Below are 17,617 nucleotides of genomic sequence, written 5' to 3' on the forward strand. Positions count from 1 at the left end.
ACTTGACCATCAGCAGTCGTTGGTCTCCATCAGAGTCCAGACTACACATCAACCTATGAGAGCGATCAGACTAGGGCTGAAAGCTTTCCTACCATCAGTACAGGGGAGAAATGTCCTGATAATGACTGACAACACAGTGGCCATGCACTACCTCAACAAAAGAGGAGGCGTGGGATCACTGCCACTGTGCAGCGAAGCAATGCAGTTCTGGTTTTGGGCAATTCAAGAAGGAATCTCTCTATCGGCAGTTCACCTAGCCGGAGAGAAGAACTTGACGGTGGACGCTCTGAGCAGGCAGGGCACAGTCTCCCACGAGTGGGAACTAGATCAGGAAGTCCTTCAGGAGATCTTCGCCCTTTGGAGAACCCCTCAAGTGGATCTGTTCCCCAACAGTACCAACAGGAAGTGCGATCTGTTTTGTTCAAGGGAATTTCCCCCGAGAGGAGCTCTAGGGGACGCGTTCGTAGTGGACTGGGAGTTTCCACTCCTGTACGCGTTCCACCAGTCCCTGTCATTCCTCAAATGATCAGGATGTTGAGAAGATTCTGGAGGACCATGATCCTAATTGCCCCAGACTGGGCCAGGAGAACGTGGTACCCGGACCTTCTGGACATGTCCATCTGCCCTCCAATTCGCCTTCCACTCGAGGAGAATCTTCTCTCACAGAAGGGAGGTCAGGTTCTCCATCCAGACATCAGAACCCTCAAACTTCACGCTTGGCTTCTGAAAGGTTGAGATACAAGGATTGGGACCTCCCCGATGACGTCATGGAGGTGTTGCTTTCGGCCAGAAGGCCAGCAACAAAGTCTTTATACCGCTGCCCTTGGAACAAATTTTGCAGCTGGTGTAGAGAAGAGAATATCCACCCCTTTTCATGTGGTACACCAACGGTGTTATCGTTTCTACTCTACTTGGCAAATTCAGGCCTTCAGGTTGGCACTATCAAGGGCTATCTCGCAGCGCTATCGATCTTCAAGCGCACTGCAGAGGAGCCATCGTATTTCAAATTACCCTTAGTAATACAATTTCTAAAGGGATTAACTAATGTCTATCCTCCAAGACCATTCCAAGTTCCCTTATGGGACTTAAATTTAGTCTTAAATTTCCTGATGGGTACTCCTTTCGAACCACTCCACTCTTGTTCGCTAAGATTTCTCACCCTTAAAACTGTCTTATTAGTGGCACTAACATCTGCTAGAAGGGTGAGCGAATTACAAGCTCTAACTTGTAAACCCCCTCATACAATTTTTCATAAAGACAAAGTTGTCCTACAGGTGAAGCCTAATTTCCTCCCAAAGGTGGTTTCTGAATTCCACATCACTCAGAAAATTACATTACCTTCATTCCATCCTTCTCCCCATCCGGGGAAAGAGGAAGAAAGGCTACACAGGCTGGACCCAAGGCGGGCTTTAAGCTTTTACATCAGCAGACTTGCTAGGATTAGGCAAGCAGACCAACTGTTCGTAGGTTATTCAGGGCACAAATTGGGACTACCGATATCAAAACAGACCATTTCCAGATGGATTATTTTGGCCATTCTGGAATGTTACAAACTAGCAGGGAAAGAGCCTCCTCAAAATCTTAGGGCTCATTCAACCAGGGGTATCGCAGCCTCTTCGGCCCTCCAAAGAGGGGTTCCGGTTCGAGATATGTGCGGCTGCCACATGGTCGTCCGCACATACCTTAGCAAGATTTTACAACCTGGATTCCTCCTCTAGTCAAGAGACGAGGTTTGGCAAAGCAGTATTACATTCTGTTCATTCCTAAAAGGAAACATGGCGTTTTTACTCCCACCTCCAATTACACAACACTGCTATGGGAGTCTATCAAAGATAAGGAATACGTCGGAGGACACAATCCCTTCGAAGAACAAGTTACTGCTTACCTGGTAACGTTCTTTCGATGGGATGTTCCTCCGACATATTCCTTATCGCCCCTCCCATCCATCCCCGCAGTAATACTTCCCTTGTGGTTGCATCTTACGCTCCTTCAAGGTCAATAACCAATTCAGGCAAGACTTATCTTATGCTACAAAACGAAACTGAGCAACGGACGCTGCGCGTGGCTATTTATGGGCATGGTGACGTCGGCGCCGATATGGTGGCTGTCGAGGGACACCAACTCGACGGACGTCGATGCGCAGCGCCCTCTGCTGAAAAAATAATAATTTCCGAGGCCAGCAAGCTGGAGACGAATTATCAAAGATAAGGAATACGCCGGAGGAACATCCCATCGAAAGAACGTTACCAGGTAAGAAGTAACTTGTTCTTTGGGTTGGCACACAGACATTTCCTACACCCTCAGGTGCCTTTAGTAACTAGGACACTGTAGAGATTAATATATCACTGTTAGCATTTCGAATCAGACTTAAGAGTTTGTCAAAGGAAAAGGGTATTAGGACAAAAAAAGAGATCTCACAAATATTTAGAAAGCAGATCAGTACTTTTGGAAAAAAAACAATGCAAATTTAGTTAACCCCTTCCTGGAAGGAAGATCAAACACAATGTCAGAGGGAAGAAGAGTCATTCAGGGAGCCAGGCTAGGCCAAAGTCAATTGGGCAAACGTCTAGGTGAGCTGAAGCACTTCTCGGAGGTAGGTAAAAGTCTTGCACAATGTTTTAGAAGTCTTTGTAGAAAAGAAGAAATCAAAAAGTAAAGAAGCTGTTAGCAACTCTACAGAGCAACCGAGACAGGTCTCAGCAGAGAACAAGTAAGGTTACAAGACAAGGGGTAAGTTCTGTTAGACTGTTTAGTACCTTTGGTTAGAAGAAAGGCTTTGGCTGGCTTCTGTTCCTGTGCAGCTCTGCAGATCCCGTGTTCCTGGGCCTCAGTCCTGGGGTCAAGAGGGAGGACATCTGGTGGACTTCTGCACTGCAACGGGACGGTCGGCGACAGAAAAGGACCAACTTCTATTCAGTGGCACTTCGCGGTTTCAGCTCCTCGCGTCTCAGCAAATAGCAACACTGCAGACTCTTGGCTGTTGAGATGGGCTTTCCTTGCATCTGGTGTCCAGCACTCTGTTGATGTGGCTCAGGCTCGGTCAGTCCTGCTTCCTGGGAGTCCGGAGGATCTTCTTGGAGCTCTGGGCCAACTTAAAAGCAACGCACACAATCTGGTGTTCCTCTCCCTGGCTATTCCATTCCAGCAGCAACTGCAGTGGAATTTCAACCAGCTCCGAGAGGATGTCCAAGTGGGCTTAATTTGGAGTTGATTGGTCCCACCAACTCAAGGGGAGAAGTCGTCATTACAGGGCTTCTCTGGTCGCAATGAATTTGGAGTTTCAGCACAGCAGCAGGGCTTCACCGGGCAAACCAACGCTCCAGGAGTTGCAGCATGCGTCTTCAAGTTCTTCTTCAGATTCCTTTGTCCAGTGGTCGACTCTGCCTTCCAAGCCAAAAAGCCTCACCTTTTTATGCAGGTTTCTCCCATTCATTCCAGCCCAGCTGTCACCCAGCAGGATGGCTGTCCTTGCCGGACAGCCAGCCGGCCAATCACCTAAGAGTGCATTGCTGTCGCCTAGGAGACTTGAGCACAGGGAGTTTCGGGCACCTCCCTCACTTCCTGCCCCTGCCAGACACCCTGGAGCCAGAGGCGGGTGTCATGATGCCTACCCCCGGGCATCAGGACCTCGGCTCCGGGAGCAGGCATCCAGACATTTGTTTAAACCTCAGCAGCCCCGGCTAGGGGCTGTCTGGGTTCAGTCCTGGCGCCATAGGCGCCAGGCTCATAGACTTTACTTACCTGATGCAGACCATGCTGCAATAGAGTCCAAGCCTACATGAGGCCTGGATGGGACTATTTTGTTACAGGGACTATTTTTTACTCAGGCGTGGCTCTTGGGAACTTCTTACCTGGAACTACTTTGGAGGCTATTTAAACCACACCCGAACAGCAGCACATTCTTCGCGTTATTCTGCATCCAGCAGTGTGACGCTCACCGTGCCTGCAGCCAGCATCCAGTCTTCTGCCACGCCCGCGTGCCTGCAGCCAGCATCCAGGCTTCTGCCACGCCCGCCTTGAATCCGGAGCTCCTAGAATAAAGAAGAAAAGGACTAGGTTAGAAAACAAACTTATTTCAAATTCCTCACCTAATTCCGGAACCATTTCATCTCCGGACCTGGAAAGTACATCAGTCCTGCACGCGTCGCTTCGCCAGCTCCAGCACGCCGCCATACTCACCAGTTCTCACAGCATCTTTCGATCCGGCACTGTCCATCATTTCTTCGCCGTAATCCGGCACCCAGGGGACACAAGAAAAAACAAGGTGAGCCAAGGGAATCAACAAATACAACCTCTTACCACCATAGACTTACCACCGGCGGTATTATTCCATAACTCTCCACATTTTCATATGACACATCTGTAAAGAGGGAGAAAAACAACACGTTAACGCATGCAATAGTTACCAGACAGCGTTGGGTAACACAGACTCTTACCTGAACGCCAGCAGCAGCTACGAGACATTCTTCTCACAAACTCAGTTGCAATTTAAGGAAGGAAGGGGACAAGAGTGAACATCGGGCACATTGAACTCTTTGAACTTGATACTTACCAATCCCGCCAGAGACTTCAGAGTCAATACTTACCGGAACTCTCCCAACGCCTTCAAACCAGTGAAGTAACTGGTATCTACGCGCCCCTGCAAGACACGCAGGATGGAGATCTCATCTTTTACGAACATAAGGTGAGGTTACTAAGGGGATATCGGAGGTGATTAGTGGGGGAGAGCGAGAACAGTTGGGAGGCCATCACTAAAACCCACAGGTGGTTAATCCCTGTCTCCACTTGCAGGAAAATACTTCTTCGGGTCCAGCAGACAAGACTAGGCGGGCCAGTCCAGACAGTCATCTCTGCACTACGCATCACGTTGAAGGAGACCGCTGCTGTCCGGGTCCGATCGACACCCCTGTGGGGTCCAGGTGAGCGTAACAGCGGGATTCACTCGTGAATCCCACCAAAGGCAAAGCGAAGAAAGGGACCAAACCTTTTTTGGCACTCAGAGTAAATCTCAAGAAGGACCTTTCCACAAAGAAATGGCGAAAAAAGAAGACCGGACCATTTTGACAAAAATGGCACCTTTACCGCAGCTGCAAACGCATCCCGCGGTAAATGCACACCACGGTAGTTAAAAGTAAACCACTGCCACCAGCCATTCATCGAGGAAAGGGTAACATAAAAATGTTACATGAGAAACTAGACAAAGGGGATACTAAGTAACCCTTCCAGCGCCCCATTGTAAGATGGTGTGTGCTGGATCTAGAAAGTTATAATGTAAGTAAAGTCAATTTCACTGCACTGCTCTTGTAAACAGTAGTTTATCCAAGATAATGTATTTAAACCTTGGGGAAATCTCAAAGAGTTCCCTGTGTCACTACACTGAAGGTGCTGTGTGACACAATGTAAAAGATGATGCCTATGGAATTTGTCAGACTCCACAACCAAAAGAAACAGAGTTCAAACAAATACATGGGAGAGTGGGGGTAAAAGGGCCTGGCTCTCTGCAGGTAAAAAATTCAAGTCCTCAAAATCCAGCAAAGTTGCTGGGGGTCTCTAACGTAGAGAGGAATTAGCACATTTCTGCGAATTCTCCCTAACACAGAGACTTGGTACAGTCTAGGGGAAGACTTCTGAAGTTGTAGCATATGGTCTTGGGTACCTTTTTTATATTGTAAGGCATATGTATTAACATGCGCTTAACATCGGTTCTCCCTACTTTTCTGGATGCATTTATTGTGGGAAGAACTGCTTGGGATTCTTAAGTAGACTTTAACCCTTAGTGGGTTACCGAACTGTGAGTTGCATATATGTACTGAAGTATTTGTACTTAAGATATTTAAAGTGTGCCTTAGTGTAGTATTGTAATACATGATTGATATTTGTATAACTTACTTGTGTGGGTCTTTTTCTTATCAATTCTGCTAAGTGTTAACTGTACTACACAACAGTGCAGCCTTGCAGCTGTGTCTATACTACTTAGGAGAGTTGCTTTGCTCCTCTGAAGTTTTGAATAACCTTGCCAATCCTAGGTTGGCTTTTTCAAGTCCTACCCCAGGTAGTGACTTTGAAAACCCTCCTAACAACCTTGAACTATTTGTTTTCTGCTGTTGTATACTTAGATGTTTAGATGCCCCTTTGAGGATAGATCACTCTTGGTGATACCAATAAAAAAAGGGCAGAATGCTGCATTAATGTACACATTGGCTGATACATTTGTCTTGTGCTCCCTGATTGTTTTTAGATGCTGAGGTGTATAGAACTTGATGAACGGCTGAAAGCAATGGATCAGGAGATAACTGTGAACCCACAGTTTGTGCAGAAGGTAATTTTATCTTTACTCTTAGCTTAGGCTGGGAAAAGCATCTCTTTCCATGTCCGATGTGTGAGTGACTGCATTGGACAGGGCCCAGCCAATGCCTGCCACTAGGTTCCACACAGTACCATTTCTACATGCAATAAGGGAAGAAGTAGGTGTTTGAGACGTCTACCAGGGTGTGTCAAGTATACGTCTTAAACATTAAGGGCTAATGTAGACCTAGTAGCCTATAAAACACCATTAGAAATGTGTAAAGAGGGCTATTTTGGTTTAGGGGGAGACAGATTTCAGCTCCTAAATGTATATGGCAGAATGGTTTTGTAAATGGCTTGAGGAAAACTTGTGGCCCTATCTTTTTAGAGTAATGTGGGATTAATTGTATAAGGATGGACAAACGCACACATCTCCAGTAGGTCCCACCTATTGTTATTCCTGTGGATAATGAAGGGCCCCTGGTAAAGCAATTCTGATTGTCCATTCCTAATTTCTTAGTTTCAGCCCAAATTTGAAAAGGGCCACACGCTCTTAAAGCCCAACAATAATAATGATCTTGCTGGCAATATTTTTATAAATTGGCACAATAAGAGATTGAGTCCATGATTTGGGAACACAGTCGGTTTAAAATATAGTGTGAAATTTGATTTTTATGATGGAGGCCCATAGGCCAGGATCAGATTTTAGTGCACATGCAGGTATGCCATATGGGCCAGTAGCTCTTGAATTGTTTAATTTTGAGATAACCCACTCAATCTCTTGTAGTTCTCATGTGCACAAGCCCAAAATAGATCTTCCCATATAGGGATTATTTATATGCAAGAAAGATGTAGGTAATTGATATTTCTGCATAAACTATTTGACACACACCTTCTATGTAATTGAGGAGTCCATAGACACGGTTTTCTTACCAACTGTGTTCCTCTTGGATGCCCAAAAAGATTTTTTGTCATGATTACAAAGATGATTGATCATTGACTGATTATCCCTTATGTACATATCAATCTTTAATGACTTGACTAGGTTCTTATGAATTTGAATAAAATGCTTTTTTGCTTGGCGATACTGGGCCTCAGAAAGATTGTCGGCCAGTAGTGTTCTCATTTTTTTATTTTTTTAATCGCTTACATTCTGCAACCTGAAGATTGTAGGTTTGTCTTTGATGTTTAGTATTTTTATGGTTAAGTCCAACATACATTCTGAGACAATGCGTAATTGGTTGGTTGATGTATTCAGCTCTTGCCGGCAGACCTGACTCAGAAATGCCAACAAAGTCAGATATTTGCAGCTTTCTCCTCAATTACGTAATAAATTGAATGCAAATCTTCCAAGTCCGCCTAAGCGAGAGCCCTGATCGTCCGAGCTCCTGAAAGGTAAGAATGGGTTTGATCTCATGAACCGAAGTGTTGCGGTTGAAATTAAATTGAATAATCATATGATCTCCCAAACCTGGATTAGCTATCTTTATCTTTTCACACTTCGGTATTATTGCAGCAGAAGCATAAAAGTGATCAATCTGAGATTCAAGACTGCATCTGCACCAAGTAAACGACAGTCTCTTTGCTAGAATCAATCAGAGTTATATCCCATTCTGAGAAAAATGTGTCCCAAATTTGTCACCTGCTGTTAACAATTGTATATAACTCTTTTGTCTTCGAATACTTGTTCATCTTTGCCCCTTCAGCACAATTACAATTAAAATCCCCTCATATAATAAAGATGTAGTTGGGGTTAGTGTTAATCGAGTCTTCAAGCAGGGCTGTTATTTTTGCAAAGAAAATCAGACAATTCAACTTTTGTCGGATTCCGATATAGGTTAAATCAGAAGAATAGAGTCCTGTGCATCCTTTAGTTCTAATTCAATGGCCAACACATCATCAGATGTGATCGATTTAACCAACCCACTAACCATTTCGCTCCTCTGCATACACCTCTCAAACTCTAACCAAACACAACCACAAGGATACAACACAACAATCTGCACAAACTTCACTACACTGCAACAACAAAACAAACCACACGTAGACCATCACAACGGCTACCGACCGTAAAACACCCCAAGCCCAGCCAATGGACTTCCAGGCTGAGGCCGCCAACGGCACATCACTTCTCTCTTGCACTTTTCCAGCTTATTCCCGCTAACTCACCCCTCCCTTTTTCAGAGCCGCCAGGGGACTACTTGGTGGTGATAGTGCGTGGTACAAGTATCCGTTAACATTAACATCAGATGATAATATCAACTTTGACCTAGCTTTGATGCGATTGTCTTTGGCAATTGCTAAACCCCCGCTAGGTCGTCTGGCTACACCTCTTTTACCTAAGGAGGTATACATCATAGCCTCTTAGAATACATTTTTTGATCATCATGGATTCTTGTAGCAATATAACGGAGGGTTTGAAAGCAAAAGCAAGATTATCAAACGATGAATTAAAGCCACAAGTGTTCCACGAGAGAAAGCTTAGTGCTTTTATGCTAGCGTTGTGAAATCCCTTGTTGTATGGTCAGAAAAGTCTGCATCCGTGGTTCAACCAAAGACCAATCCTGTGCAGTTTTTGCCAGGGTTGATAATTGACTAATCAACATTTCATTGGGACCCGTTGTAGTGTTGTCTTGTGATTGGTTTATATTGAAACTGATGGATTCACTTTTGTGAGTTTCAATGAATAGTTGTGCTTCGGATTCAACAGACTGCATTGGTATCACAGTGTCATTCGTTCTTCTCGTTGTTGCCAAATGACTTTTTATTATAATTAATGAATGAAATTGGCAAAGGTAATGTCACCCAGTCAATATCATCAGAAATCAACAATCTCAACGCTGGCACCTGTTTGAATATGTTAAGCATATGCAAGCTGTTGATTCTATTGGTGCCATTCATTTTGTTATTGCTTTCCCACCCTATATTTGTGGAGAGAGATTGTGATTGATAAGGTGATAGCTGAATCATTGGTTTGGAATTTGGGGTAAGATCTATTTTGCTGTCAGACTGTTCCTCCTTATAATTAGAAAGACTCTGAATTGTCACAGCACACCTTGGCATTGACGAGGTATCAAAGTTCTGAGTAGTAAGATCTGTCTTTATTACAGAGAATAACTCTCCTCGTAAAGTTCAAAATTTTGCTTTTCTTTAGTGCCTGTGCCTCCCATAAGGAACTGTGTAGGCAAAGACATGGAGTGAACCGACAGGAAGTTTGATTGTTCTCCAGCATGGGGTCTGGCATGGATTCATACTGCCCCCAGTCAATGACTGCCCTCTCCCTAAGCCCCGCCTCTGGCAGCCATCTTCAGATTTTTACCGCACGCTCAAGTGTTGGGAGTCCTCGTGTTTAGCTCTCGAGCTTTTGCTGCGTTTTTTTGCGCTTTTTCAAAGAGAATTTCTCATTTTTCGGTCAAATAGAGCCTCAAGCTCCACCGTCTCTACATCCGATTAACGGGGATCCGTGTCAGATTTTTCTACGCCCCTCAAGGGTGAAGATTTTGTCGAGTTGCGCTTCTTGGAGGATTCCAGAAGTTTCTGCGGCCTACCCGAACATGGCCCAGGAGAAAGGAAGTTCGACGCCCGGAAAGCTGTTCAGGGTCTGCCCTGGATGCCAGCTACAGAATGTGTTCAAGGAGGACGAGCATTCGAAATGTCTCTACTGCCTTCATGAGGACAAAACGCACGTGGAGAAGGACTGTGCGTTTTGCAGGAACATGTCGGAACGGACCATCAGGGACCAACCCCTTCGTCTCTCCAACTGGCTGGAAGGAAGGAGTCCGTCAGGTGAGAAGAAGAAGTCTGAGCGGTCTTCTAAGTCCTGTGAGGGCGCCCCAGCGACGGGGGGCCAACAGAAGGCAAAGCACCGCAAGTCCGCCGGCACCGGGAGCGCCGAACGGTCGGGCTCTTCGGCTGCCAGGCAGGGCACGCCTTCCCCGGCACAATCCCTGCCTCCACGGAGGGAAGCCTCTTTCAGACCCATCGAAAAGACCCCCGTGAAAACCCCGCCGGAAAAAGAGAGGGGGAAGCCTGTGGCCATTGTGGACACGGACACAACATCCGAGGAGGAGTTGGCAGAAGTCCTAGAGGGCCTCGACGAGGGCGTCGAGGAGGCCCGCCCCCACGGGAGGGATCTCGACGAGGGTGACGATGAGAGTGATGGCGGCACTAGTCGTCAGTCGCTTCCGGAGCCGCAGGATAACTCAGCGGCCATTTTGTTAGCGATACAATACTTATGTTCAGAGATAAGGACGAGATTGCCCTTACCACCGACAGAGGACCCGGTACCAGGTCCGACAGAGGAACCAGAGCCGGTCCCAGCGGGAAGACCCCCCAACAAGAGAAGACCGATCCACCCAGCCCCGCCTGCTCAGCCCTCGCGGCCTGCTCGGCCTTTACCCAAGTCCCCTGTCCCTGGGGATGACACGGGAACAGACACGGCCACGACGGGTACCGACGACGACGGCGGTGACGACGGGACAGAGCTCCCATCACCAGTCCGGGCCTCCCCATCCGATGAGATCGGATCTTTCCACGCAATGATCGCCAGGGCATCCAAGCTTTTTCAGCTCTGCCCAGAGGAGAAGGAAGGTAGGTTTCCTTTACCAACGGCGCGGGAGGAAGTCATTCCTCGCCGTGCCTCTGCTGAATGACATCTGGGACGAGGGTCTCACCCTTCTCAAGAACCCGTCCACGACGCCTGCCAAGAAGGATCGGTACGAGAAGAAGTACCGGGTCCCCGACGCGGCCCTTCTGTGCATTACCCCGGACTCGGCCGTCTCAGCGGCGGCCAAGAAGAAAGCGGGGGGGCGGCGTCGGTCTCAATGTCAACTTCCCCGCCGGACGGCGAAGGGAAGAAGCTGGACGCAATGGGACGACGAGTTATCGCGTCGGCGGCAACAACGATTAAGGCGGCCAACGCCCCCGCGATCGTGGCCCGTTACGACAGGGAGTTATGGTTCAAGATCGCCCCCCTGTTGGACTTCCTACCGGATGACAAGAGGGCCGAGGCCCTGGAGATCTTGCAAGAAGGCGAAGTGGCGTGGGACCACGCCATTACGGTGGCAACGGACATTGCCGACACCGCTTTCCGCCAGCGAGGCAACAGCGTTTGCCTTAGACGACGAGGATGGCTCAAGGCGACGGATTTCCGCCAGGATGTGCAAGCCAAGGTGCTGGACATGCCGTTCGACGGGAACAACCTGTTTGGGGAAAACGGTGGATGAGTTCCTCCAAGCCATCAAGGCGGACACGGAGACTGCTAGGGCCCTAGGCGTTCTCCAGCAACAGAGGCGTCCTTTTGGAGTGCCGGATGCAAGCAGGGTGCCTCCAAGGGAGTCGGCAGTGGCTCCACTACGTACCGCCAAGCGGCCCGCTCCTCGTCGCAGGAAGCCTATAGAGGACGAGGCAAGTCGGGGGGAGGCGGGGCCCGCCGTCGTCGTCGCCAGGGAGGCCAAGGCGGCAAGGCATCCACAAAGCAAGATTGAACCGACAGCGGGGTCGGGCCCCCACCGAAGCACCCCGGTGGGAGGCCGGCTGGCGAAGTTCGTCAGCGTGTGGGAGTCCATCTCCACTGACCGTTGGGTGCTGGACGCCTTGGCCCAGGAGCTCGCCCGCTAATTTCTAAAAAAGTGCCCCCGCATTCCACCTGTGGTCAGGAAGGAAAATCACGTCCCTCAACTACTCTTGGAGGTGTGGGCGTTGCTTAGAAAAGGTGCCATCGAGCTCGTCCCGAAGAGGCTTCGGGGGTCTGGAGTATACTCCAGGTACTTCCTAGTAAAAAAGAAGACAGGAGGATGGCGCCCCATCCTGGACCTGCGACGGCTGAACAAATACATCAAGGCACAGAAATTCCAGATGGTCACCCTCCAGCACGTGCTGGGACAACTGGAGGAGGGCGATTTCCTGTCGTCGTTGGATTTGGAGGATGCATACTTCCACATCCCCATTCTGAAAGGTCACCGAAAGTTCCTCAGGTTCGTGGTCCAAAGACGGCACTACCAGTTCAAGGCCCTCCTGTTTGGATTGAAGTCGGCACCCAGCGTGTTCACCAAGTGCCTCGCACCGTTGGCAGCGCGGCTGCACCTGCAGGGGATCCACGTCTACCCCTACCTGGACGACTGGCTCATCCGAGCAGGGACAAGGGAGCTTGCCGTGGATCACACAGCAAAGACCGTCCAGCTGCTCTCGGACCTGGGATTCTCCATCAACTTTCCCAAATGCCACCTGGTCCCGTCGCAAGTCACACTGTTTCTGGTGAAAGTTCGGACCCTTCATCTGTGAACATTTCTACTCAGTGAAGGTTGAATACCCACCGAACCAGAAACACCCATAACAATGTGTGGACCACTATGATATACTACCAATCTGATTGTAGTATTTGAAATCCACAATACATGTTACTAACCCTCACCGACCAAACTGTGATGTAACAACAGTTTTGTACTCATTTTCATTTTTTGTGTTCTCTTGTTACAAGCCAAATGAGGCCTGCATGTGATCTTTCGTTTCAAACTATGTATTCTTTGCTATGAATTCTATATTCTATATGTATGTCTGAATAAACAAAAATGTCTATCCTCTCCCATTTTTTGTGACTTTTGATAGCTAGCATTTACAATCTAGCTTCCTGCCTTTTGAAAACCTACCACAGCCTAAACGGTGTAATAGGGGTAGCTTATGACTCTCTCTTCTCCCTGTAATTCACACCTTTTTGAGTCAAGCCCCTCTTTAACAAAAAAGAAGGCAACTAGCCCCCTTTTTTCTATAGACTTAATGTATTTAGAACACCGACTGGTAAAAATTGAGCATATGATAAGTTACTACACGTCGTTTGTACCCTTATCTTGCCTGCGTGTGTAAAAAGACAACACTTCCACGTGTTTATAAATTAATACAAGAAGGCAAGGACAACGTGTAAATGCAAAGTAGTATCAAGGTAAATTCTATGTAATATTACCACTTTCATGCTGCAGACCCAACACCACAATACAGACTATGGACTTGACTTTTATGTCCACACTCCTGTACACATTCCTGTAAAGGCACGAAGTTGAAAGTTTTGCAGTAATAATGCGAGTTGTGAATTGTTAGAGGTCCTTTATGACTTTAAGCTTCAATCTTAACTGTCTAGGGCCAGGTTGATTAGCTCCCCTCCTCTCCACTGATCCTCTTGAGTACTCGTGACAAACCGCAAAATTGCGCCCGATTCCCGTGACTAAACAAGGACTGCAAATCGTTAGAAAGTGGATTGGCTCCACGTCTCTTCACAAATCCTCTTGATTAAGCATAGAAAACAGGGGATATGTGCCTGTTTCCGTAACTTGGCAGAGGCTATGATGGAGCAGGATGTGGGGTACAAGTGTCCAAAGTAGAGCAGATGGCCCAGTAGACTCACCCAGGGCTATGGCATTGACTTTTTGTGTCCACACTCCTGCACACACTCCTGTGATGAGATATCGTTATTCACTTTTTCTGCATGTATTTCAAGTCTTTCAGCTGGTGAGGTTACGAAAATGAATGCATAGTTGATATAAATGAGTGAAGCAGAGGGACAGGTTTTTCAAATAAGTTACTGTATGGCAGCAGGAATGCAGCATAAGCTTTGGGGCTGCTGGCTCAGCATTGAAGACATGGATGTGGAGGTAAGTAAACTTACAGCAACTGGAACACTCGTGCCAGACTCGCGCAGACTGCCTTGTATGCCTCTCTGTTCCTCTCCGGTACGCGGACACGCAAAGTTTTGAGAGTGAAACTACGCCTTCACTTTGAACTGAAAACAGACTCCAACAAGAGTGTCCTACCTTGACTGCCTCTCTGTTCCTCTCTACTTTTAGTTGCTCTAACATCAGCCCATAGGTTGATCAAGCTTCAAAGATGGTCTTTCAAGCCTCCTTATACAACTGTCTTGAATGATTGAGTGGTCCTTAAGGTTAAACCTACATTTTTTCCAAATATTTTATCTGATTTTCATTTAACTCAGAACATTGTACTACCTTCTTGTTATCTACCTCCTCATCCTGGAAAGGAGGAGGAGAGATTGCACAGGCTTGACCCAAGGTGTGCACTTACCTTTTATATTTCAAGGATGTCAAAGTTGAGACATGATGATCAACTTTTTGTTGCTTATACAGGACATAAATTGGGGATGGTAGTGACAAAACAAACCCTGTCTAGATGGATTATTTTAGGGATTTCTGAATGTTATAGGCTAGCTGGAAAAGATCCCCCTGAGGGTCTAAGGGCTCATTCGATTAGGGGCATGACTACACACTCTGTGTTACAGAGAGGAGTCACAATTGAAGGGATTTGTTTGGCGGCCACATGGTCCTCCGTTCATACTTTTACAAAGCATTATTGGCTGGGCTCTTCCTCAGGCCGGGAAAGCGGATTTGGGAAGGCAGTGTTACATTCTGTTCACACAAACGCATAAGGAACTCCTAAATTCTTACGCCCCCCTCCAAAACCAACACTGCTTTGGGAGTCCATCAAAAGATGAGGAATACATGGGAGGACAATCCATTCGAAGAAAAAGTTACTTACCCCTGGTAACATTCTTTTCGACTGGATGTTCCTCCCACCTATTCCTCATCGCCCCTCCCAAACGACCCTGCAGTAGAATTTCCTTATTTTTACATTTTATGTTCTTTAAGGGCAAAACACTGTCTTACGCAAGGTACACCTAGGAAAAGTATTGAAAGAACGCCCCAAAACGGAACTGAAGCCAGCGGTCGCTGTGCACGCTATATGTACCAGTAATGACGTCGACATCAAGACAGAAGCACTCGAGGGACATCGAGTCGACCTGCATCAATGTGCAGCACCCTGCTGGAAATAAATTCTGAAGCAGCTAAAGCTGAATATGGATATATCAAAAGATGAGCAATACGTGGGAGGAACATCCAGTTGAAAGAAGGTTACGAGGGTTGAGTAACTTTTTCTTTGGTTGGGACGTGTGCCTGAGCGACCGCACCCTTGAATTGAGAGGACAGTCTGTTAAAACAGAAGAGTCTGTCCTCTGTGTCGGAGTGTGTTTCTTCTCAGTGATCTTCATTCTCTCAGTCCCTCTCTTCTTCATCTCAGTGTTTGTTTTAAAAAAAGGGGGTGGCAGTTGAGAAGTCATAGTGTTTTCTGGTAATTATGGGAAAATTGAGTAGGGCATTGTCAAATCGGGGAAGGTAGTTGTATGGTTGTGGGTACATGGGTTCTGGTTTCCCATGAGGCTCTCGCTTTCATTCCTTTAGGGAAAGGTACTGGGGTAGGATGGGACTTGGTTTAACATATCCCATGTAGACTGAGGGGGTGTCGGGTAGGGTTATGTCGGAAAGGGAGCGAATACTGCATGAGGGCATTCCTCCAGCAGTCCCCAAGGACCCCTTGTCAAGTGATCCTCCCGCACTGTCCACCCCAGTGTCTGGTTCCAAAGGCGATGGCCATGCCCTGGCCACCCTCTGGTTTCTCAGTTTGGAAGTTGGAATACGTTTTTTTTCAGGGATTAAAAATGTAGTACTTATATTTGTAGGACACAATTAGGCAATCATTTCATTTTAAGAACATTTTATATTATTGCTGTAACCCATACTTTGTGTAGTAATTATCACAAATATAACTATTGTCTTCCTTTTTTAATCAGATAACCTAATGTTAGAGCTCCTAGGTGTGGCAGCTGATGCCTTTGGTCTCATCACCTAGCACCAGGAAAACCCCAAAATGACAGCAGTTGTTGCAAAGTGGTCTTGCATTGTAATGGGTTTTGAGATATACAAGAGGCAAACGGTGGCAGTAACCTGCATACCTGTTAATCCCTTGTTTATTGTGTTGGGTGGAATTGCCTCATTTTAGGCAGTACAGCAGGCCTGTGCACCACTTATCTGGAAGTCAGAACCTGGGTTCTTGCACATAAAATATTATACAAGATCAAGCCTGTTGAAGATGTGTGGTGCAGGTTACTGGAATGTCTTTTTTGTGCTACTGAGAAGGATCATTTTTGCATATGACTTGTGACTCTTAAGAACATACTAAAATGAAATGGAGACTGATCACTGATGTCCTGGGTTGGAGAAAGAAGATGAACCTTGTGATGGTGCTATAAAAAAATATATATATTTGAATAAATGGAGGGGGTGTGGCTAGTTAGCCATGGAGTAGGACGTGTTTTACTGGGAAGCTCCTGTAGATCCGGAACTGATCTACATTAATATATGCCAATTAACGCCTATGATCTCTGGAACTGAGGGCAAGGACGTCAGAAGGTGTACTGCACATAAAATGAAATTTGCGTGTGCATTGTAACGAAGGTTTAGAAGAAATAGAACTTTGCGAGTTGCGGAGGTGAACAGACAAAGGAAACAAAATGGCAGACCCGGACATCAAAGGGACCGTTTAATACGTCTGCGAATACGAAAGACTTTGCTTGGGTTCGCACAGCTGATCGGCTAAAGAAGAGAACACCACATCAGGCGCGCACAAGGAGCATTTCCTGCACATCCGTCTCGCCGTACACGGAGCAGAGGATTGCGGCTGGCCACTGTAAGAGCGGCACCCCGGGATGAAGGATAGCGCGTTGGAAGAGCAGCAGCGAGAGACCTGAAACAGATCAAGGACCCAGTCGCGAAGGAATTGCGGCGGCGCAGGAGTCGGTAGTGTGCACCGGAGAGGGACACACTGGGTGAAGGAGGCCTGTGTCGGTAGCAGCCGCGGACAGAGGCAGTATGGAAGGATGTGCGGACATATCACCCGCGGGCTACTGAATTAAATGAACGGTGAGAGGCACACTAGTAAGCTTGTGTGCGGAGACCCAAATAAGCGATCAGTGCTCTACGGATGCAATAGACACCGGCGGAAGCTGAGCGGAGAAACGAAACTGACTAAACACTCTGCAAAGACACATTGTAAAAAGTACGCAAGTGCAGTGCAAGAGTTGGATGGTAGGTAGATGTGCTGTAAGCAGTGGCAACATTGGCTGACAAGTCCAGGGTGACATCAGATATGAAAGACGCCCTGAAGAGATGGGAGACACAGGCAAGGCTACTGGCATTATTGAGGTGAAGTCTGAGCAGGATAGAGGCATGACAACAGCAGTTCCTTGCGGATAGTGAAGGGTATGAGCAAAAGACATTAAGATAACTCAACCTTCTGCGAGGGACCCAACGACCTGCGCAGATGCAGCACTGAACACCAACATTAGGGTTCAAGACATAATGGAATACTCTCTGCCCTGAAGCGACGAGCCGAGCCCGGTAGACATATGGGTCTGCATATGTCCCACTAGAGGCGAGTGACCCCCGTGACAGAGTGGACCACCAGCACACCAATACAATCAAAGGACAGGCTG

The 17,617-nt window shown here is 47.2% G+C and overlaps 1 protein-coding gene across 1 annotated transcript in view; it reads left to right on the forward strand.

Moving 5' to 3' along the window:
* Window positions 1-17,617, forward strand: part of COPS3 (COP9 signalosome subunit 3) — a 351,396-nt gene that overhangs the window by 283,220 nt on the left and 50,559 nt on the right. Inside the window, exon 11 of the mRNA XM_069645733.1 lies at window positions 6,239-6,319. Within this exon, the coding sequence (XP_069501834.1) occupies window positions 6,239-6,319 (81 nt within the window). The remainder of the gene's footprint in view (window positions 1-6,238; window positions 6,320-17,617) is intronic.

This window comes from Ambystoma mexicanum, chromosome 2p (assembly GCF_040938575.1).
Source record: "Ambystoma mexicanum isolate Mex_15411 chromosome 2p, UKY_AmexF1_1, whole genome shotgun sequence".
NCBI classification, from domain to species: domain Eukaryota; kingdom Metazoa; phylum Chordata; class Amphibia; order Caudata; family Ambystomatidae; genus Ambystoma; species Ambystoma mexicanum.